Source organism: Mastigoproctus giganteus, chromosome 3 (assembly GCF_048544385.1).
Source record: "Mastigoproctus giganteus isolate SK-2022 chromosome 3, ASM4854438v1, whole genome shotgun sequence".
Lineage (NCBI taxonomy): Eukaryota > Metazoa > Arthropoda > Arachnida > Uropygi > Thelyphonidae > Mastigoproctus > Mastigoproctus giganteus.
Window position 1 is genome coordinate 246,366,271 of NC_143577.1, and position 25,395 is coordinate 246,391,665.

Genomic DNA, 25,395 nt, shown 5'->3' on the forward strand with positions numbered 1-25,395 from the left:
CAAAGCTCGTAACAATTGTAAAGCAGTTATTAATCAGTCCAAACTAGAGTTTGAACAGGCTAAGAGTAGAAAACTTGCTTCTTGCCCTAATGGTAGCCGAGCATTCTGGTCTCTTGCCAAAGCTATTGGCCGCAACTTTTGCCCATCTCTGCTTCCACCTCTGTCCAAACCAGATGGTTCTGTTGTCACTTCAGCCAAGGATAAAGCTGACCTGCTAGCATCCCATTTTTCTTCCAGCTCATGTATTAATGAACTTGGTAAAACACCTCCCACCATTCCCAACACGGTCCATTCAATGCCTCCTATGGTCTTCCGTCAAAAGGATATCAGAAGGATTTTAATGAATCTTGATACTAAGAAAGCTCCAGGTCCTGATGGTATTTCTCCACTTGTTCTCAAAATCTGTGCTCCTGAACTTACTCCTATTCTTTGCCGCCTTTTTTCACTTTCTTATTCCAAAGGTGTTTTTCCTTCTGCTTGGAAATTTGCTCATATCCAGCCAGTTCCTAAAAAGGGTGACAAATCCCTCCCATCCAATTATCATCCCACTGCAATTACTTCTACTCTTTCTAAAGTAATGGAGAAATCAATTAACCGCCAACTCTTAAACTACCTAGAAACCTTCCGTCTGATCAACGATCGCCAGTATGGATTCCGTCAGTGTCGATCCACTGGTGATATTCTGGCTTATGTTACCCATTTATGGACTACTTCAATGGAAAGGTTCGGTGAAACACAAGTAGTTGCTCTTGACATCTCAAAGGCTTTCGATCGTGTTTGGCATAAAGGTCTTCTAAACAAGCTTCCATCTTATGGTTTGCCAACTGTTTTTAGTTATCCAGTTTTATCTCTGATCGCTCACTGAGGGTGATGGTAGATGGCTCTCTGTCTTCTAACTTCTCCACTAATGCCGGTGTCCCCCAAGGTTCAGTTCTTTCACCCACTCTTTTCCTCTTGTATATCAATGACCTTCTTCCATTGACTGGAAATCCTATCCATAGTTTTGCCGATGATAGCACATTGCATTCAACTTTCCATTTTGAGAAACCTTGCCCTGCTCAATCAGCTTCAACTTCTCAAAAATCTGCTACCAATTCCTTAAATGCCGATCTTCAGGTAATTCTCCAGTGGGGCAAAGACAACTTAGTTGATTTCAACCCTTCTAAAACTCAGTCTTGTCTTATATCTCGGAAAAAGGATTCTTCTGCTCCTATGGTTATCTTTAATGACACTCCAATTTCTAGGCAAAAGGATATATCTCTTTTGGGGATTACCCTGACTTCTAATCTCTCTCTCTCTTGGCACAAGCACATTACAAATATTGCTTCCTCTGCATCTAAAAAACTTGGTTTTCTCTTTCGCTCTCGGCGTTACTTTTCTTCCAAACAGCTGCTCACTCTCTATAAACCACCCTGCCATGGAATATTGTTCCCACATTTGGGGTGGTGCCCCCAAAACCTCTCTCAGGCTTCTTGATTCCATTCAGAAGAGGGCAGTTATGTTAATTAATGATTCATCTCTAACAGAGTCTCTCCACTCGCTTTCTCATAGACGTACTGTTTCTGCTGCATGCCTCTTCTACAGATATTTCCATGGGCACTGTTCTTCTGAATTGGCTTCTATAATTCCTGCTCTCTCTTTCAAAACAGTCCGAACACGTGCCGCCACCAGCCAACATCCATTTACTGTCCAACTTCAAACCCACAGAACCAACTTTTCATCTTCCTCATTTATTCATTCAACTGCTGTTTTCTGGAACAACCTTCCTTCATACGTATTTCCTGAAAATTACAATCTACAGAAGTTCAAGTGCAATGTCAACAAATATCTTCTTTCGTCTTCTCAACCTCCAACCCAAGCACGGTACTAAGTACTATAGGTTCTAATACCTCTCCTGTTTGGGGTTCACATAAAAAAAAAAAAAAAAAACATCTTATTACATATTATTTTCCTGCATATAGGAGACTGACAGGCCAAGATTATTTATTGGAACTGTTGATTTGTCTGCAGAATGACCAAATCACTTCTGCTAATCTCAATATGGCTGGAGATCCAGAAGAAGCATGCATCAAATCCAACAGAATTGAATCATCTGCTGAACAAGGTATAGGACTGGATAAGAAATATAATTCATTTGTTCTACGTTAATACACTCAAAGAGTCAGTGTATTAGTAATAAGCCATCAATATTGGCAAGTTCTTATGTGATCTTAAGTTTAACTCTATAGTATATGCAGCTCTATATGTTGCATTTAGAGAGAATCGGCTTGGATATAGCAGGTGTCTAGAAAGACAACAATAGATCCCATATGATTCCACTTCAAACAATCTATATGAATGGCAATGAGAGTATTTAACTCAGTGTGCCGAACAGAGCTGAAGGTAGACAGAATATAGAGTACAGGCATACCTCACTAATATGGCAGGTTAGGTTCCATACCACCGCAGTTAAGTGAATCACGGCCTTTTTTTCACTTGCCAGTGCATATAAAAGCCTAAAAACATATTTATACTATCACTTATTAAGTGTGCAATAGCGCGAGGCCTAAAAAATGATGCAAAAGTTAAAATAAATGCTACAGTACTGTACTGCTAACCTTAAAATATTTTCATCCTTTGCTTACGATGACTGACGAATGAACATTTTAGAAGTAGTAATTATGGAAGTAAGGCTGAAGGAGATAGTGGATTCATTATCTGAGCCTTCAACAAATCTTATTCTCTTTGCTGGTGGAGAGTCTTTCCTTAATGTTGATGATTGTTAAATGGTAGGGCTACTTGCTGTTGAAGGTTAGGTGGGTTTGGCACTTACAAATAAGTTTGCTTCATTGACTGACGCTTCCTTTCACAAAGGATTTCTCTGTAGCATGCTATTACCGAATTTTTTGATAGTATTTTATCCACTGTAGAACTTCTTTCAAAATTGCCGTCAATCCTCTCAAAGCCTGCCACTACTGTATCAAGTAAGCCAATCTAGTGTTCTAAATCCTTCGTTGTCATTAGGCTCACATCTTGTGAGTATGGGCTTGGCACACCCAGGGTCCTGAGCTGGATATCATCATTCTTCTCTTTCTTGGTGATTCCCTTCTACTTCTGTCTGTCTCTCTCTTTCTCTCAGGGTAATTCAGAAATTTTTTTTTGGCTCGTGCAGCATAAGCCTCAGGCTTCCTTGCACCATATGGCTAATAATAATAATTTCAGCAATGCTCGCTGGATCTATGTCAGGAGTAGACTCCATCTCAAGAAGTAACCTTCTTTGCTCATCTAGGTAGGTGTTCCATGATTTCTGTCAACTCAGTGTATATTTGCATGTACACCAAATATAGGAATATTTGGTGTACATGCAATGGTATGAAACAGAGCTGTAATGCCCAATACCTTCTACATTGATATCAATATTTGTAAAACAATAGGAGACGTTTACCTCAATATAGTACGTAGAACACTTCCATATGATACTCTCCAGAAATTAAGCCGAAAAAAAATTGAAAAATTTACATTAGGGTAACAAAAAATTAAAAAAATTTTTAAAATAATTAAAATTCAATTTAACACAATAAAACACAATTAACGAAAATATTGCAAAACAGTTTTCCTTCCTATAAAGGAAGGAAAATCGTTTTGCAAAATAATTAAAAATTGATTTTTAATTATTTTTTAAATATTTTGTTACTCTAATGTAAGTTTTTCAGTTTTTTTTTTTTTGTTTTTTTCCCCCCGGTTTAATTTCTGGAGAATATCATACGAATGTGTTCTATGTACTACGTCGAGGTAAATGTCTCTTAAATTTTACAAATACGAGTACACTAAATAAACTTGATGAATTTGAAGTGCTGGTGAAGACAACAAAGATAGATATAGGGATATCAGAGACGTGGTGTCACACAGATGTAAGTAACGCAGAATTCGATTTTGGGGAGTACAATGTATACAGATAAGACAGACACAATAGGAAGTGGAGAAGTGTTATGCTGTTAGTTAAGAAACACAATATCTAAGGTAATGAATCCAGTTGACATGGACGGACAGTGCAATGCTGAGTTAGTTTTGTGTCAAAAAAGCACTGGAAAAACAAAAATGAGAGAAGGAGTGTGTTATAGGCCTAATGACTCTGATGAGTACAATGAACAATTGTACAGAGAAATAGAGTGAGCCACTATACAGAATATCTTCTAATGGGGGGGGGGGGTTAACTTCAAAAGATATTGACTAGAACTTATGGGTTGGTCCTCACATACTAGGAAGACTTTTGGGGATTTATTGGATGATTGTTTTCTACAGCAGCATGTTCGAGAGGCCACACATTTGATCTGATTATCAGTAGAGATTACTCATGCATTAAGAATTTGCAATTATTTGCAAATTCTTAATGCATGAGTAATCGTTAAGTGGCAGTGATCACGGTGTAATGATGTGAGATTTACATAAAGATGTAACTACCATCAAGGGTAAAGGGAAGGTTTTTTCTCTCGTATAGGTGACTACGGTGGTCTCAGACAATTTTTAATTCTATACAGTGAGACCAACAGCAAATTCTAAATGGGAAGCTTTCAAGGATTTAATCTTGGAAGCTACTAGGCTTTTCATACCATCTAAGAGATACTGTTCGAGGTTTAGGCCTCATATGAACTAATGAGACTCATGGCAAAGAAGAAAAATCAGGTGGCAAAGAAGCTTAGGGTAGATATAAGCTAGCCTGTAATCACATCCCAAAGTAGGCTAGTCAAGTGAAGATAGACTATGAGAAATCTTTTGGAAAAGGATGATAAGAAAAAACAGTAAAGACTTCTTTACTTATGTAAACTCTAGAAGAAAGGTGATGAATCAGATTGGTCCCCTTGATATCAATGGTTTGATTGTTGATGATAGTGCTAAGGTAAATGACAAACTGAATGAGTATTTTGCATCTACATTAACAAATGAGAAGTTATTTAGGGAGGGCAATGCCAAATGTTTAACAAACTCTAACAAGGAGCTAAAGGATTTGGTAATAACTGAGAAGAAAGTGGAGGAGAAATGTTGAAGTTAAACACAAGAAATGCACCTGGAGTGGATGGGATCTATCCAGTTATATTATTGTTTATGGGCTTTAAGGTGCAAGGGCAGCAAGGCCATATATCCAGTTATATTAAAGAAGGCAGCAAAAATGTAACCAAATCGCTGGCCAAAATAATGAGTATCCCTGAATTCTGGGAAGGAACCCACAGATTGGAGACGTGCAAATGTATCCCCAATTCACAAGGGGGGGGGGGGTGCAAATGGTGACAAGTAATTACAGACTTGTTAGTTTAACTTCTATTCGGGAAATCTTTTGGAGTCACTGGTTAAAGAAGCATTGCAAGATCATCTAGACAAGGCTGCAGTTATAGTTCAGACACAGCATGTGTTTGTTAAGGGGAAGTCTTAGCTCACTAATTTGATTGGATACTAAAATGTGGTCACAAAGGAACTGAATGCAAAAAATAACTTTCATAACATATACTTGGATTTCAGGAAAGCTTTTGATACTATTGCACATGGAAGACTGCTGTACAAATTGGAGAGGTATGGCATTAAGGATAAGTTGCTACAATGGATAAAGGGATGGTTGAGTGGGAGATGACCGAGAATGGTAATCAATGGACACTGCTCTTGTTGGATAAATGTTATTAGTGTTATTAGTGGAGTTCCCCAGAGTGCAGTGTTGGACTCGGTGTTTTTTATATTTATCAATGATATTGATGAAGGTATATCAGGCTTAACATCCAACTTTGTGGACAATACAAAGGTTGGCAGGGTTGTTAATGACAGTAATGACAGCACGGTACTGCAACAGTATCTAGATAAGTTGGGCAGATGGGCTGAGAGGTGGCAAATGCAAAGTACTGCATATGGGTAGCAGTAACCCCAGAGTAATCTACCAACTGTGTGGTACTACACTTAGGTTAGTAGAGAATGAAGAGGCCCTGGAAGAGATTGTCCAGCCATATATGATATTTTCTGAGCAGTGCAGATAGGCAGCCAGAGCAGCTCATGGGATCTTATCAATGATATACAGGAATTTTCAAGGAGGAGAAGGCCATGTTTATCAAACTCTAACAGGAAGTTAAATGATTTTGTATTAACTGAGAGCAAAATGGAGAAGAAATTAAACTGTTGAAGTTAAACATAAGAAAGGCACCTAGGGCGGAAGGGATCCAGTTATATTAAAGGACACAGCAAAGGAAGTAAGCAAACTCTTAGAAATAATTATGAGAGCATCCTTGGACTCATGGGAAGTCCCCATGGACGGGAGATGTACAAATTTACCTCCAATTCTCAATGGGGGATCAAAGGATAACAAGTAATCACACACCTGTCAGTTTGACTTCTGTTTCAGGGAAAATAATGGGGTCAGTGGTTAAAGAAGCATTGCAGGATCATCTAGACCAGCCTGCAGCAATAATTCAGACTCAGCTTGGGTTTGTTAAGGGAAGTCTTGTCTGACCAATTTGATTAGATACTAAGACATGGTCACAAAGGAACCAGATACTTTTTTTTTTTTTTTTTTGTAGTTTTTGGCGCATCAGCTTCTGTGGCCATAATGCACCTCCCAAGGTTTTTGCAGTACTTTGATCCAAGCCCGAGGTGGGATTCGAACCCGCGACCTTTGGGTTGCTAGGCAGGCACTTTACCCACCTGGCTAGCCCGGTCGGCGGAACCGGATGCAAAAATTATTTTGATATCATATACTTGGATTTCAGGATAGCTTTTGATATCATTGCAAACAGAAGACTACCATACAAATTGGAGCAGTGTAGCATTAAGGGCAAGTTGCCTCGACAATAGCATTTATCAATGATATTGATGAAGGTATATCAAGCTTAATGTCAAAGTTTGCAGAGGATACAAAAGTAGGCAGGGTTGTTAATAACAGTAATGACAGTATGCTGCTGCAACAGGATCCAGAAAATTGGGCAGATGGGCTGAGAAGTGGCAACTGAAGTTTAACATTGACAAATGAAGGGAAAATGTAACAACTGTGTGGTGTTCCACTCAGGATAGTGGAGAATGAAAGAGACCTGGAGATAATTGTGCAGTCAGATACAAAGTCTGTTGAGCAGTGTAGGCAGGCAGCCAGAGTAGATCATGGGGTCTTGTCGATGATATACAGGAATTTTGCTCGCAGGGATAAGAAGGTGATTATCCCCTTGTATAAGGCAATGGTCAGGCCACAACCCTGAGTACAGCTCTGGAAGCCTCATTTTAGGAAGGCTGTAGATTTGCTAAAACGAATACAGAGAAGGGCAATAAGGCTTGGAGGGGAACAAATGGGTGTTCTTAGGAAGAAAGGCTTAAGTTCTGAAAATTGCAGCATCTGGAGACTAGGCTCTTGAGAGGTGATCTGATTCAGGTGTATAAGGCTTTGAATATATTGAGCAGGCTCAATGCTGATAGGATTCTTCCTCTTGTTCAGATTACAAACCTGATGGGGCATAAACTTAAACCGAGGAAAGATAGTTGTTGAATAGATGTGTGGAAATTTATCTTTAGCCAGCCTGCGTGATTGATTGCTGGAAAAAACTTCCATCAGTCGTTGTGGAAGTTGATAGCTGAAAAAAATTCAAGGAAGAACTGGTTAAACATTTGGAGAGAATGGATGAGTGAAATGGGAAGTTTTTTTTTTTTTTTTGACTGATTCTGTATAAGCTTGCTTTATAGCATCCTATTTGTTTGTTTGTTTGTTTGTTTATTTGGGAGCATTAGCAACTAAGGCCATATTGCTCCAGGGATATGCGGTGGTCATTCTCTGACCTTTCCACATCCTCCGTATTTGGTGATCACGGGCTCGAACCCCGGTCTAATCAAGAAACGTGTGCTACGCACTGCTGCTCCTGCCCACCTGGCTACGGAGGCGCCCATAGCATCCTATGCCTCTACTAATGCTAATGCTTTCCCATTAGAACATAAACCAATGTTCTTAGCAAAACTGATCTACCATTATATTATCCAAGGTCATATCCACTGGATGATGTACATCCACTAGGGTTTCTTTCAAGAACTGTAACTAATGATGATGAGTGGAATCATCACTGGAACCCAAACAGAAAACAGGAGTCAATTACAATGGAAACAATGAGTCACAACCAGCCAAAAATTCAGGATCCAACCCTATGCTAAAGTGATCATAGCCACCATTTTCTTTTTTTGTGATACGGAAGGAATTCCTTTGATAGACTTTTGATCAAGTCACATAAGAAAATAATCACTGGATATGCCTATGCATCTCTTCTCAAAAATTTAAGATGGGAAATAAAGGAACAGAAAAGTGGAAAAATGACATGAGGTCTATTGTTGTTGTTGTACTTTATGACTCAAGGACAGTAAGGCCACAATGTTCTTTCAAGGTGCCTTGCTTTTTTATGAAAATGCTCCTGTACTCAAGTCCCATAAACCAATTGCAGCTCTGGGACACTGTAGATTTGAGGGGTTAAATTGCCTGCCCTACAGTCTGGACTGTAGGGCAGGCAATTTAACCCCTGGAATCTGCAGTCCACCCCCCCCCCCCTAGTAATTATTTTCCCTTAAGAAATTCAAAGAAACACCTGTGTGTGGTATCAATTTTCAAGTGATGATGATTTCAAGGATGGTGTAAATAGCTTTAATGGAGACCAGAACAAAGATTTCTTTTTTTTTCAGGTATTTCTTCTTTTCATTCAAAATGGAGAACATGTATTGAACTCAAGTAAATATATAATGAGGGGAGAAAAAATTAGGCCATGTTGATTCTTTTCTACTAAAGCACATACTTCTGAGTGACCCTCAGATACCATTACAGTGATGCTGTAAATTTCTATGGCCAAAAGAAAGGAGAATAAAAGAAAAACTTATGGTTTTTGTTCTCATTTAAGACTTTTTTTTGTTCTCAGAATATATATCTGAGAACAGCCTTTTGTTTATAATCTCATAAATGCCAATGCAGAGTTTCCACTTTTTTCTCAAATTCCTTTCTCAGTACCCAGTACTAATGTTAGGAGTCACTAATATTAGTTATTACTAGTCCATTGTAAAGTGATTGGCAGCTAACTGATTTTGTTATTAACATCTGTATATGTGAGAAAATGCTTTTTTAATTTTTTTTTTGTTCTGACCTCCTTTTATTACATTAGTACTGTATTTAATTACATTATCATTATTCCATTAAGTTAGTACTGTAATTCTACAAATTATACTCTACAAGTCTCAGGATTTCTATAGAAAAATCTATTAATAATTAGAGAAATAATTTTTTTGTTCACCTGACAATAGCAAGCATCATTCCTTCGATGGTGGTAACACTTAGGTGTTCTGCTGTGTGATCAACTTTATTTTCCAATACACTCTTCAAGATGAAAATAATGTGTTCTATAAATTGTGTATTCTGATCCATAACTACTACCTGCAAATTTGGAAAAAAAAATTTATAGTTATTAAATGAACAAGATAATATAGTCACTTTGTATAATCTATGGGAATGTATTAATCTGTCAGTGGGATGTCATTGCATCAAAATCAACACATAAAATTATGGCTATTTAACTAGAACATGTCATATGTTTCTAAAAAATGTGTAGTAGAACTGCATGTAATAGGAATGGGTACCAAACTTACTTTTATCAATACAATACTTATATATAGCATATACAATTATGCACACTGCATATACAAGTACTCGTATACTGCATATACAAGTACATTATGCTATGATTTGCAAATAGCATATTATAACACAAAGGTTATTAAAGAGGAATTTATTGAAAGAAAACAAACATGAACAATATTGTTTCATTTTTGATGATTAACTTTTCAATGAAAGGAAGGTGTGGAAGATAAAAAAAAAGTGGAGGGGAGAATATAAGAAGTTCTCATATTTTTTAAAGAATGAATATAAGGTCAGTTGACTAGCTTGCTTGCTTGCTTGCTTGCTTCCCCCCACACCAAAAATAAATCTATAATCACTCATCAGATTCTCCAATTTTTTTTGAATATGCAGCTGGATTCCAAACCATTTTTAGCAAAACTTTAAAACTTCCATTTTAATTTCAATATTTATTTCACTGTATAAAACGTTTTACACTAAAAATATATAACAGATCAAAATATTCAACAAGCACTCATGGTCAACCATAAACTGAAATGGCACTAATGAGAAAGCAAACATGCCAGCACAAGTTTTAGGTACATAAGAGCAGGCAAGGTGTCAAAATAAATATGCATTTAACTTGGAATGTACATTGTAAGATGGTGCATTATAGCAGTTGCTCACTAATTCAGCTTACTGAAGGATACAAGAATTGAGGCCCAATGTTCCTCTTTCTTGTTAAGTTCTTGGCTGATTTGGAACTGGAGAAACTTACTACCTGTCCCAATAACATGCCTAAGCTGTGCCAGTATTATAGAGAAGGAAAGAAAAAAGGCCATTAGGTTAGAATTGGAAGAGTGTGTGTGTGTGTGTGTGTGTGTGTGTGTGTGTGTGTGTGTGTGTGTGTGTGTGTGTGTGTGTGTGTGTGTGTGTGTGTGTGTGTGTGTGTGTGTGTGTGTGTAAAAATATATATATAAATAATCTTTATTGTACAGTGGTTTGTTTCACAGACAACTGACCAAGAGCCTTCAGTGAAAAACAATATCCCTCTTTATATCCTCCAAGATATGTAGATATATGCATATACAATTGATATTGAACATAATTCACATCTTATTTGGGCGGCTCCGTAGCCAGGTGGGCAGGAGCAGCAGTGCGTAGCACAAGCTTCTTGATTAGACCGGGGTTCGAGCCCGTGACCACCAAATACGTAGGATGCGGAAAGGTCAGGGAATGACCACCGCATATCTCTGGAGCAATATGGCCTTAGTTGCTAATGCTCCTAAAAACTAAATAACAAACAAACAACAACATCTTATTTGAATATAATGTCGCTAAAAATTATGATTTTACATATTTGATTACTATCAGTCGCAGATAGTGCATTGCTATTAAATTAGCTTAATTTCTACGCTTTACCTGTATATTTCTGGACCTTCAGATATCTAAGATGATCAATATCAAAATCGTAAGCTTGTGTCAACAACTGGTATTAGAGAAATCTGAGTTTTTTCTAGTCATATCTTGCAATGACGAAATGTATGTTACCCTCAGTGTTAGAATGAGAACACCAATGATGTTTCCTAGAAAGATGGGGTGTTTATTATGCCTGCAGCAATCTTGATTATGATGTTTAGTCTGGCTTGTTAATTTTTTTTTAGGAGTTGAATAAAAGTTGAGGGTTTTTCTATAAGCTGTGAAGTGTGTGTTACTCTGAAATATCTGTGGTTGTATAATATCTATTACAGTAAGGGAGTAAATCCTTTTGATATTAATTGTTGCCGAAGAAGCCCATATAAAGTTCCATTGGAAGAATAACATAATACACATATTCGTGTGTGTGTGTGTGTGTGTGTGTGTGTGTGTGTGTGTGTGTGTGTGTGTGTGTGTGTGTGTGTGTGTGTGTGTGTGTGTGTGTGTTTATATTCCTATTATAGGTGGATGTTACTTTGTAATTCATTTCATTTCATTTTAGGCACCTTAATGTGGATGAATTGAATGTACTGCTTAAAACTTGACTTTTCATCAAGGATGATACTGAAATCTTGGTGATGGGAAGCAACTGGAATCTGACTACCATTCAGTTCCCATGCGATGCACATTATAAATAAAATTAATCAGATCAAAAATAAAAATTTAAAGTCTGAAAGTAATAAAATTTAATCAGAATGAAATGTCAAATGTTAAAATAGGAAAGCAAATGAAACTTGTTAAAAAAACTGTACCTTTAAGTACAGTTTTGTGAACAAGTTTCATTTGCTGCAGTAAATATGAAAAATTATTTACCATGGTAGTGATTGCCCTTTGTATAACATCTTCATTAGTGAAATATCTATTGAGAGTTAATCACCAATGCAAGATTAGTGGCTAACACTCTCTCTCTCTCTCTCTCTCTCTCTCTCTCTCTCTCTCTCTAATTAGTATTAGTAAAATTCAACAGGTGCAAGGAAGGTGGGCTTCCACTGAACCAGCCAAAGGAGTGGTGGGGGGGGTCGAGTTTCACCTATAACCTATCTCTCTTATCATACTCTTCCTGACTCCAGACGATACAAGTCCAGTTGACCCTTAAATTTCACTGGTATCAACTGCAACCACAGTTTATTCTAGTGGTGAATAATGCACTGGCCAAATGAAAACTTCAGGAAGTCTTGTCTATTTTTGCTATTCTCGCCAGACAAGTCTTTGGACCTTTTCATAAAGTTCAATGCCTTTCTTTAAACGCAGTCTCAAAAACTGAAAACAATATTCCAAATACAGTCTCACCACAAACTTGAAAAACAGGAATATAACCTCCTCCTCTCTAGATATATCATAGTATAGCATTGAAAAAATCACACGTGTATCTTCCTTGCTGCCTGCATACACTGCATATAAACTTTTGTATCTGACTGTATCAAAAATCCAAGTCACCCACCTGACTTTTAAATCTTCTGCAAATTTCAGCATAGTACCTGTTATTTCCTCAATATCATTCAAGACGAGAAACAAGAGTGGTCCTAGCACCAAATCTCAAGGGTTGTCACTTATAAACCTGACTTATCTATCTATATATGTTCGACTTTACACGACAGATCATTTCCTTGTCATTCCTATTTTCCAATATCGCTGCACTTGGGCACCTTTAACTTTCAAATTTCTCTCTCTCTCTCTCTCTCTCTCTCTCTCTCTCTCTCTCTCTCTCATAGCTGATATTCCACCCTCCATCCATGATTTTCTATAGTGTCCTCATCTTCTCTTCCCTTGTGGTATCCACTAATATAAAATTTTAGTCTCTCTCTCTCTCTCTCTCTCTCTCATAGCTGATATTCCACCCTCCATCCATGATTTTCTATAGTGTCCTTGTCTTCTCTTCCCTTGTGGTATCCACTAATATAAAATTTTAGTCTCTCTCTCTCTCTCTCTCTCTCTCTCTCTCTTCATTCATGCATAGCAGATGTTCAAACCATCTCAGCCTCCTATTTTCAATTCACTCTATAATATCTTCATGTGTGCGAGCACCTTCTAATTACCTCATTCATAACCCTCTCAAGTTGAAGATTCTAGCACTTCGACAAGGTAGTCCCATCTCTACGGCCCTAAGCTTCTTTTTGTCACCTTCTTTCAGTGTCCACCTCACATCCATAGCAAAGTACCGATTCCACTAACAACTGTCCGATATGTTTTTTTTTTTTTTTTTGTTCTACCAGATAGTATTGAGGGCACAAAGAATCTTCCTACTTTGATGAATCCATGTGCTAACTTCCTCTTTCCCCAGTCCTTCCTTAATTATAATACAGCCAAGATACATGAAGTCAACATGTTTTAGATATATAGATTGTGTAACTTTCAATTTGTCTAGATGCTCTGCTGTGCTTAGGAATTCTGTTTTTGTGAAATTGGTATTGAGGCTCCATTGAGTATAGGTAAGACACAGTTTTCTTAACATGTATTTCAAATCATAAGCTTCTTGTGCTATGATGACCTGATCATCGGCAAAATTGAGATTCCGTAAATATCTGTCATTAATTGGTACTCCCATTCTACAACAGCTTTTTTTCCATTCTTCCAAGGTGCATTCCAAGAAAACATTAAAGAATAAATGTGATAAGCTACATCCTTGCATCAGACTTTTTTTTGGATAGAATGGTTAGACAGAGACTTTCCAACTTTAATAAATACCACATTGTTATCATATAATTCCCTAATCAGTTCAACAAGTTCTGGATCAATTGACATCTGTTGTAGGGCTTTCCATAATTATTTTCTTGGAACAGAGTGGTAAGCCTTTTCTAGATTGATGAATGCAAATTAGGTATCTTTATTCCTTGCTCTTCTTTTCTCCACTAGTTGTTGCAGAATAAACAAATTGTCCACACATGAGTGACCAGACATAAATGCACTTTGTTCTTCGCTAATCTTATATTTTACCACCTATCGTAATTTTTACTGAAGCACCTTAGAGTACAATCTGGACACAGGGCAATTCACACTTAGGCTTCTATAGTTCCCAGGATCCTGTCTATTTCCATTTTTATAAATGGATGATATATAGCTAATTTTCCATTCCCTCAGTGTTTTTCTTAGCTGTACACATCCACTGAACAACTGTGCAATCAGATCGATTAAACTTGGTGATCCATATTTAATTAAGTTCATAAAATTTTTCATAAGTTCATCTCCCCACCCCCCCCCATTAAAAAAAAAGAAAGAAAAAAAAATTCAATTGCTATGCTCCCAGGGCCTGGAGATTTTGTTCTTCATTAACTTTGTGCAGTCTAGTATTTGTAATTTCTATCTTCTCTTTATCTACTAGTAAACCTTATTTATTTTGAAGATAAATCATTTATAATAACTCTCTGCATCTTGTCCTTCAGCAGTCCCTCAATCCACCTCAGGATCTTGCCCATTATCCTGATACAACTCGTACAGCAACCTCCTATGTGGAACCAAGTCAAATGCTTTACTAAAACCTAAGTATATACTGTCAAAATTGTTTAAACTCCTGTGTAACCACATCGCAGTAGTTTATCAGGTTGGTCAAACAGATGTTTCCTTTGCAGAATCATGATGAGAGATCCATTTAGGATATTATAGTTCTCATGATCTTCCTTGCTGCTAAGTTAAACTGGACAGTGTATACCACATTTATTCATCTGATCATTAGCCCTCACCTTTTATACAAATTTTGCCTTGGGTACTGGCAAGGCTAGAATTTCTCCAATCTAATGGAATTACCCCTAAAAGTAATGATGACATCATAATTAGCCCTATAGGTTGGTTGAATTCCTCTGTAGTCTTTTTATATATGATCCAATAAACATCAGTGATAATTAGACCCTTATCCACTTTCAAGACAGTAGTATTTTATCTGTTAGTCTCTCTCTCTCTCGTTTCACTGTAGGATGTTTTATAAATATCGAACATTCTACAGTGTTTAGATATACAGTTTAGCAAAATATCCCCACCTCTAAATAGACTTTAAATTATCTATCACTTTGGGTGTTACCTCACTTTCCCTAACCCAAATGCCCTAATAGCTTAAGCCATATATTCCACTTTCCCACTTGCCCTAAAAGGATATGCTCTATGTCCCATTTTCCCTATTCCCACATTTCCATCATGTGTATGTAACCATATTTATTTTTTTTGGAGCGATAAAAATGGACTTCAAAAACATAATGAAAGAAAAACAAAAATAACAAAAAAATACAGTAATAAAAAATTATTTTGTTAATAAACAATTTATTTTTCTTTATGTATGTTTTGATATCAAATAAAGAAATAAACACAAGTTTAAAATACAAATACAAATTATTAAAGTTTAAATTATACTAATCATTTAGTGGAACAAAGTAACCAACTGATTGCACAGAAGTGGTAAATCGACTTTCCATTTTGTCTATCTGTTGTTAATTTCTTATTAATGCCATTCTATTTATGGTTTTTAAGAAGTGGAAGATTTCCAACATTTACTAATCCTAGTATACTTTTAAAGTAAGTTTGTTAGTTTTTTTGAATGGGTTTTAAATTTTAAATCTTCCATACATTAACATGGTGGTGGTGCACAGACTTCTTTAAGGCATAATGCCATCCTTCAACATGATTTATTGTCTGAGGACCAAAATTAGCATGATGATTCCACAACGATGGTAGAAAGTGAGCAGTGGGCCCTATCCAATCCAAAAATGTTTCTTCTACGGATCTGATGACAGTACTTTTGTATTCAACTTGGAATTTTCTAGGTAGAAACACTGTCCCAATTTGCAATGTGTTCTGTTGAATTAATCAGAACATGAGATTGTAAGTTGATTTTGACTTATAAAGAGAATAAGAAGAAGAATATAAAGAAATGGAAACATTTGGCCTCTAGAATGAAGAATATATAGTTGGCAAAATAATACAGGAATAACTTTAAATGTTTCATTCATGTAAATAGCATTTCCTGGATTTCTGCAGAGAATCTGAAGGACTGCACAATTCTGAAACCAAGAATACTATTGGGACATGATTAAGGCAGGTCACCATTATGGCAAGCTTTCATTAGGGCATGTGCAATTATGGCAAGTCTCATTACGGCATATGCATTAAGGCAAGTGAGGCTGAGCCATCACTGTGCCATTTCCATTCCGGAGAGGTCCAACCTGGTTCACCTTTTTTCCTCTTTATATTTACACATAAATTAAATTCCTTGTCCTCATTTTTTGGCTGTCATGGCTAATAATTTCCCATGTTCAAAATCTGCCCTCCTCAGGATTTTTAACAATACCAGAGATGGCCCCCACCTGACCCAGTCTTGTTAAAAAATCAACTTATAATTATTATATAAACTTACTAGAATTATTATACTGTAATTGTCCCACACTGATTTTTCTCTTCTATCAAGCTCCCTAAATCCTTTTAAATCTATCTTAGCACTCACCTTGTGTGATGCCTCCTTAAAATAAAATGCACCGGTGGATTTGTTTATGAATGTCTTGAAAGTAACCTATAATTCAACTGGACTTTCCCTCACACATATTTCATCCTGATTCATTGAGTTTAACGTCCTAGTTATGCAGCCATTCCCATTCTTGAAATTAAAACCCTGACTCTTATCCTCAACTATCAAAATCTCATTTGTCATCAACTTTAAGACATTACAGTCATTCAATGTTGATGGTACCTTTATCATAATATTTCTGATATAATTTGGGTCACTGGTGATGATTAGATCAAGAACACTCCTGCTCCTTGAACTCTCTGTGGCATGTTGTTACAGAAAATAATCATCAAGTTAATTCCAAGAATTTATCCTATAGGTCAATTCATAATCTCTTATTATTAAAGTGGTGAAATAGCATTAAAAGGCAATCAGACTCACTTACCCAGTCATTATGCATATACCACTACAAGTTCTGAAATATGGCATGTAATATTAGCATTAGTAAAGGTATATGATGCAAGCTTATAATACAGCATCAGCCCAGAAAAGAAAAGAAAAAAAAAAACACTTCCAATTCACCCCTCCATTCGTTCGAAATACCTGTCCAGCTGAGCCTTAAATTTATTTAGGCTATCAACTTCCACAACAAGGGATGGAAGTCTGTTCCACCAACCACCTGCTAGCTAAAGGCAAATTTCCGGACATCTATCCTACATCTGTCTTTCCTCAATCTGAATTTATGCCCTCTCAGGTGATTATTCTGAGCAGGAGGCAGAATTCCATCAGCATTATAAAAAAAAAAAAGTAAACTGCAGCCATTATCAACCCACTGCAGGATGGAAGCCTCCTCAACAATTCATGCTGAGGGAAATGGACCATAATCTGCCACGCTGGTCCAGTGCGGGTTGGCAGATTGACCATATTCAGCAGTCAGGGGCTATAACCCTGGTCTACTCAAAGAGCGTGTGCTACTGCACTCCCACTCCTGACCACTCGGCTACGGAGATTCAAACCATTCAAGGCTTTATACACCTCTATCAGATCACCTCGTCGGTGCCTAGTCTCCAGACACTGTAATTTGCAAAAATTAAGCCTTTCTTCGTATGAGAAATCCTTTGTTCCATTCACTAACCTTGCTGCCCTTCTCTGTACTCGTTCCAGCAGCTCTACATCTTTCTTGAAATGAGGCCTCCAGACCTGAATACAGTACTCAAGGTGTGGCCTGATGTTTATTTTTTTTATGTTTATTATTTAAGTTGAAGTGTTAGCACTCGTATTTTACTTATGGAGTATTACAATCAAATGTTATGTACAATACTAGTTTGGCCCACAACCTAGAGAGCATTTTTGTATGTCTTCTCAATATGTATGCACTATCTCACATACTATGGATATATCTCATCACTATGCTGTTTGGGTCTTCACAGTATCTACTTACTAATGGCTGAGTCAAAATTTCGGTTTTGACCCAGCCCAAAAAAGGGTCAACACACTATGGTAAGGGATCAGTCATGTGACAAACTAGGACTGTGAGATTTCTGACTTTGGCCCTTCTATTTCAGGCCACATTTTCACATCTCTTTCCTGTCTTAAGATTGTTTGCTTTCTTCTACTGTCTATCAGAAGCCTCTTTGAGATAGAGTTCTTTTTATTATCCCAAAATTAAAACTGTGACATACACTTTAAAAATAAATAAAAATATACTTCCTCATCAAAGCAATACTTCTTTTTAGAGTAATTCATTACAAAGGCAACTCATAGGAATGCATCTCCTCCACAACTGATCAATGCACTAAGTAGCAAACCTATTTTCTTATTGTTATACTCCCTTACAGAACATGGCTATGCCTACTTGTAGAATAAATAACGTTTTGTAGATTAATTACTGAACTGTGTAATAAAGCGGAAATATCTGTTACCATTGCACATCTTTCCACTTCATTATATATAATATATATTCATAATATATACTATGCTTTATTTTGAGACCAGAAATTAGTGAAAATATATTACAGATTTCTTCATAAATAATGAATATTGTGGATGAATATCATGAATATTAAACCATTTTATAGCCTATTACATAATTATGATAATTAAGTACTATTGTTTTATTTAGCTATTAACTAATGTTTATAATGCTATTTAAGAATTATTTTGATATTATAAAATAATTCTGAATTTCACAAGTACAAATAAGTCTGGTTTAAAAAAATCGGCATTCTTCAAGTTGGAAATGAGCTGATAAAAACATTTATTATATTAATATTTCGTAGATTTGATAATAGAGAGCCATTAAGTGCTCGATAATTCCTATATTCTATTATATTATGAATCAACAGGGATTAACATTATTTTAGATATAGGAAGCTTCTTCTCTTAGAGAGTTGGTTGGAAAAGAAGCTTCCTATATCTAAAATAAAGGTAATCCCAGTTGATTCATAATTAATATTTCAAATATTGCACTGCTAGTTCCCCATCACAGCAAACTTTATCCCAACTTAATTATTTTAATCAATCACAATTAATTCATCACAATGTAGTGATGAATGTTAACTTTATTACAAATGCTAAAAATTATTGAATTACGTATATTCACAATCACAGGTGCATAGATCTCACATTCCTTAAGAAGTCAGATTACAAAAAATGACTAACCTGAAATATTTCTATATTACAATGTTCTCTTCATGCTCTATCCTCAAGCTTTTACTGTAGATAGGAATACTCATACATTATAATTGATAGCATTGAAGTTAAGTATAGCATGGCTATTACTGGCATAACAAATTAAATTTCAAATATTATCTACCAGCTTTACGTGGAAATTAGTAAATAGAGGAATGAAAATAAAAATGTTAATAAACAGGAATTAATAAATACTTAATATTTTTAAAGGCAGTCTCATTGTGTAAAGTAGATAAAGCGCCGAAATAAGCTTCATCTACTTTAAAATCTATACATAACCATGCATATTATTTAGTATTATTTCACTACATGATAAAAATGAATTCTCATAAATTATCAAAACAAATAAATATGACAAACAATATCAATAAAAAAATGCATTTTTCTTTATACCTGTCCTTGAGGATCAAAGAATTTTTCAACAATTGCTTTAATTGTATCAAATAGGATTGGATATAAAGTTGGACTCATCTCATGGGCTACAAGTTCCTTTACATGTTTCTGAATATGCGTTCCAAATTTTTCATTATGGCAGACCAAAAGTCGCAATAGCTGGCTAACAAATCTAAAGACAGAGATATCTAAGAATTAGATTTCGGATAGTGAAATGAATTAATGGGAGGGGAAAAAAAAAAGTAATAAGAAAACTATGTTAATATCTGTAAAAATTAGTAATCTTAAAGGAACAAAGATGAATACTTTGTAGGATAAACACTGAGTGGACAGAAATCATACCTACCTAGTAACAGGTAGGCCCACCTTTCACCCGGATAAAAGCAGTCACATGGTAAAGTATTGAGTCCACTAGTTCATGAAAGCATTCTACAGGTATTTCCATCCGTCTGCACCGCTGTCCATAATTCTGTCTCATTCCTGGGTGGAAGATCCAAAGCTCAAATGGAAGGGTCCAACCCTGTGGAGCATTTTTGGTATCCAAAAGCTCAAATGGACCCTTCCATTTGAGCCATGGATCCCAAAGATGCTCCACAGGGTTCATGTCTGGTGAACGGGTAGGCTATTCCATGGTGGTAAAATCTGCAGAATGCTCTTTGAACTATATTCTAGTCACCACGGCTCTGTGTGGAGGCACACTGTCCTGCTGGAAGAGTACATTGCCCTGTGGGTGCACGATGACCATGAAGGTATGCAAATGGTCGGCAAAGATGGACGCGTAACCTGGACCATTCAGAGATGCATCTAGACGTAAGAGAGGTCCCAAAGTGTGCCAGTTGAACACGTCCCAAGACCATTACCGACCGTCCACTTGCCTGAACAGTTCCTTCTTGCCATGACAAGTGCATAGCTTCACGCGGTTTCCAGATATGCACCCTTCCATCTGCTTGAGATAACTGGAAACGGGACTCACTGGACCAGGAGACCCGTCTTCGATCATCCAAGGTCCAGTGCCAATGTTCTTTTGTCCAGTTGAGGCATAGAATCCTGTGTCATGGGACTATGGTGGGTGAGCGGCTCCCATAACCTACTGCGGCTAATGATCACCTGATGGTCTTAGTGGAGACGTTTCTAGCATCTCCCTCATTGAAGTCGGCAGTGATTTGTGCCACCGTTGCTCTCTGGTTGGCTAAAACAATGTGAGACAGACATCAAAGGCCACGTTCATCCACTACCTTTCTCCGCCCACAGCGCTGTCCACAATGAGATGCTATTCTGGAAATGCCACATTCCCAATACACTCTTGATACTGTCAAATAGGGCAATTTCTGCAATAGTACAATTTCTGTACCATCTCCACAATAGAATGACACATGCATTGGGCACCCACTATCATCCCTCTTTAAAAGTTAGTTAACTCACAAGCGAGAGAGGTGAAAGCATTGCATTGCCCAGGAACTCCATGAATTGTCCTTTCAGTTTATAATGGGTTACACATGCATATAAACCCTAATATATTTTTCTAGACTTTGTGTGTGTAGTTTTAGTTGTGGCAAAGACAGATATATATAAACAGTTATTTTCGTGAGAAATACATAAACTATATTTGCAAAAATGTTCTATAAAATACTTAAAAGATATTAGTCAAAGATTTCAAAATAATTTGAAAACAGTGCATCAATCAAAGTAAGCTTTCATAATTCAGAGAAATAATTTAAAACTCACCAACTAGTCAATTAAAATGAAATACTGAACATTACTATGGATATGGTACACACAAGAAAAAAACATTTAGAAATTTCTTCTTTTACATTTTCCTTAAGAGAAACGGGTATTATTTTCACTGTTTCCACCCCCCCCCCCCCCAAGTAGGAATGTCAAACTGTTTGATTTTTAATTCAGTTTTAAAATGAAAACTGAAGCAGATCCAAACATTTCGGACTATAAAAAAAAAAAAAATACTTCCCAGTCTGAGAATCAGTACCTACTTATTTCGGTGTTATTACATACCACACCCATAGCTGGATCATATTTGTTTAAAGGCATACTAAATCAACTTACTTAAAACGATAGGTAGTAGCATTAATTTGTTTCTAAACTGGTTAATTTCTGTCAGACAAGAATATTAGCATTAGCATTAGTAGAGGCATTTGATGCAAGAAAGCAAGCTTATGCAGCATCAGCCTAAAAAAAAAAAAAAAAAAAAACCCCACTTCCACTTCACCCCTCTGTTCGTTCAAAATACCTGTCCAGCTGAGCCTTAAACTTATTTACGCTATCAACCTCCACCACAAGGGATGGAAGTCTGTTCCACCAACCAACCACCCGCTGGCTAAAGGCAAATTTCCGCACGTCTATCCTACATCTGTCTTTCCTCAATCTGAATTTATGCCCTCTCAGGTGATTTTTCTGAGCTAGAGGAAGAATCCCATCAGCATTGAGCATGCTTAAACCATTCAAGGCTTTATACACCTCTATCAGATCACCTCGCTGGTGCCTAGTCTCCAGACACTGTAATTTGCAAAACTTAAGCCTTTCTTCGTAAGAGCACCCCTTTGTTCCATTCACTAATCTTGTTGCCCTTCTCTGTACTCGTTCCAGCAGCTCTACATCCTTCTTGAAATGAGGCCTCCAGACCTGTATACAGTACTCTAGGTGTGGCCTGACCATCGCCTTATACAATGGAATAATCACCTCCTTATCCCTGCTAGAAAAATTCCTATATATCATTGACAATACTCCATGAGCTACTCTTGCAGCCCGTCTGCACTGTCAGAGAACTTCATATCTGCCTGCACAACCACCCCCAAGTCCCTTTCATTCTCTACCACTGTCAGTGTAGTACCACAGAGTTGATACGTTGCTCTGGGGTTGCTGTTTCCCATGTGTAGTACTTTACATTTATCAATGTTAAACTTCATTTGCCACCTCTCAGCCCATCTGCTCAACCTTTCCAGATCCTGTTGCAGCAGCATAGTGTCAGTAGTGTCCTTGACAACCCTGCCAACCTTTGTATCGTCTGCAAACTTGGACATTAAGCCCGATATACCATCATCAATATCATTTATAAATACAGAAAACAATAATGGACCCAACACTGAGCCCTGAGGGACTCCACTAATAACATCAGTCCATGATGAGCAGTGTCCATTGATTACCACTCTCTGTCTTCTCCCCCTCAACCACCCCTTTATCCATAGCAGCAATTTGCCTCCAATGTCACACTGCTCCAATTTGTGTAGCAGTCTTCCATGTGCAACAGTATCAAAAGCCTTTCTAAGATCCAAGTATATAATATCAAAGTTATTCCCTGCATCCAGTTCTTTTGTGACTGCATCATAGTATCCAATCAAGTTGGTCAGGCAAGACTTCCCCTTAACAAAACCATGCTGTGTCTGAGCTATAACTGAAGTCTTGTCTAAATGATCCTGCAGTGCTTCTTTAACCAGTGCCTCCATTAATTTTCCTGGAACAGAAGTTAAGCTCACAGGTCTATAATTACTTGTGTCAGCCTTTGATCCTCCTTTGTGAATTGGGGTCACATTTGCACATTTCCAGTCTATGGGTACCTCCCCTGAGTCCAAGGAAGCTCTCATAATTATGGCTAAGGGTTTGCTTACTTCCTTTGCTGCCTCCTTTAATATAACTGGATAGATCCCATCCACCCCGGGTGCCTTTCTTGTGTTTATCTTCAACAGTAACTCCTCCACTTTACTCCCAGTTATTTCAAGATTCTGTAGCTTACTGCTAGAGTTGAATACACCTCTGCATTCCCCTCGCTGAATAACTCCTCATGTGTGAATGTCGATGCAAAATATTCATTTAGTTTGTTAGCTACCTGAGCAGGATCATCAACACTTGACCCATCAATATCAAGTGGACCAATCTGATTCATCCCCTTCCTTCTAGAGTTTACATAAGTAAAGAACTCTTTGCTGTTTTTCTTTGCATCCCTTGCCAAGGATTTCTCGTAATCTGCCTTCGCCTGCCTAACCTCCTTTGTAACTTGGTTGCATATCAACTTGTATCTATCATAGGCTTCTGTGTCATGTGTTAATTTGTATGTATCCCATGCATTTTTCTGCTCTGCCATATGCCTCATTAGTTCATCTGACATCCATTTTGGCCTAAACCTTGAACAATATTTCTTAGTTGGTATGTAAAGCCTAGTAGCTTCCAAGGTAAGTTCTTTGAATGCTTCCCATTTTGAATTTGCTGTTGGTAACATCATCAGTTGGTCCCACTGTATAGAATTTAAATACTGTCTCAGTCCATCGTAGTCGCCTTTACGGAAGCAATAACCCTTCCCTTTACCCCTAATGGTAGTTACCTCTTTGAGTAAATCCCACTTCAGCACACTGTGATCACTGCCACCTAGTGGTTCATTTATCTGCAGATTCTTAATGCATGAAGAATCACTGCTGATAATCAAATCAAGAGTATTACTCCCTCTAGTTGTGAACATGCTGATGTAGAAAACAATCATCCAATAAATCCACAAAAGTCCTGCTAGTGTGTGAGTAACCAGCCCCCAAATTCCAGTCAATATCTGGGAAATTAAAATCTCCCATTATAAGACACTCTGATTTACTGGCCCACTCTATTTCCCTGTACAGTTCCTTATTATACTCATCAGAGTCATTAGGAATATAGCACACTCCTACTCTCAATTTTGATCTCCCAATGTTTATGTCACACCAAACTGACTCCACACTGCACTGTCCAGCGATGTCGACTGGCTTCACTTCCTTGGTTTTTATGTGTTTCTTAACTAATAACATAACCCCTCCTCCCTTCCTATCCTGTCTATCCTTTCTGTAGACGTTGTACTCCCCAAATTGCAGTTCTGCATCCCTTATATCTGTGTGACACCACGTCTCTGATATCCCAACTATATCTGCCTTCGATGTTTTGAGCAATACCTCAAATTCATCAAATTTATTTACTAAACTCCTAGCATTGGTGTACACGCAATTATACCTGCACCTGTTTCTATTCTTGGCTACCCTAACACAACCCATGTGTTTACTTGTACCGCAATGGCTCCCAGCAGTCTCTGAAATACCATGCATCTTGTTTTTCAGGCTTCTGCTCATTCTAATAGAAGCAGTGCAAGAATCTCTTTCACCTCTGCCAGTGGCTACTGTCAATCTATTGGTCTTTGTCTCCCCCCAAGCTAGCAGTTTTCCGACCCACCTAACACTGCCTCGATAGCATCAGCAAATATTCTTGCACCCTTTCTATTTAAGTGTATCCCATCCCTGTAGAAGCAATCTCTCCTGTTAACAAGTAAAGTCCAGGCTGAAAAAAATTCTACCCCTTGAGCCTTGCACAATCTTTCCAGGGCCGAATTGATCGACAAGGCTCTCATCATATACTCCCTCCTATCGTGTCTGGGCAGAATTGCAGACACTTTCAAATTCAACCCTAATTCTCGGCTTTTGTTCAACAGTGACCTGTACTTGTTAAGTAATTCTGCCGGTCTCCTACTCTTAATATTATTAGTGCCAACGTGTACAACTATATCACCTTTTGTGCCCTTAAAAGATGATATTCGCTGTACAACGTCATCAACCTTTGCCCCTGGCAGACATACCCTGGTCCTGTTCCACCTATCTTTTTTACAAAGCATGTTCCCCATTTCCCTGACAATAGAGTCACCAACAACTACTAGTTCCTTCGGGACCAGCGCATTCTGCCTTAGGGGTTGCCTCTGTGTCACGCGATGCCCAAGTGCAAGCTCTGGCGTTGATGTGGGCAGCTGAGAGCTTGATGGGCCCCTCAATTTAGTTTCTTCGAGGGCATCCACCCTGTCCTTCAAGCTCTCATATAG

At 37.5% G+C, this 25,395-nt stretch overlaps 1 protein-coding gene across 1 annotated transcript in view; it reads right to left on the reverse strand.

Annotated features, from left to right (window-relative positions):
* The window catches only part of Nf1 (neurofibromin 1), a 1,111,953-nt gene that overhangs the window by 543,156 nt on the left and 543,402 nt on the right, over nt 1-25,395 (reverse strand). The window contains exons 22-23 of the mRNA XM_090369763.1: nt 19,563-19,734; nt 9,258-9,397 (exon numbers count right to left, since the gene is read on the reverse strand). Coding sequence (XP_090225889.1) covers nt 9,258-9,397; nt 19,563-19,734 — 312 coding nt within the window. The remainder of the gene's footprint in view (nt 1-9,257; nt 9,398-19,562; nt 19,735-25,395) is intronic.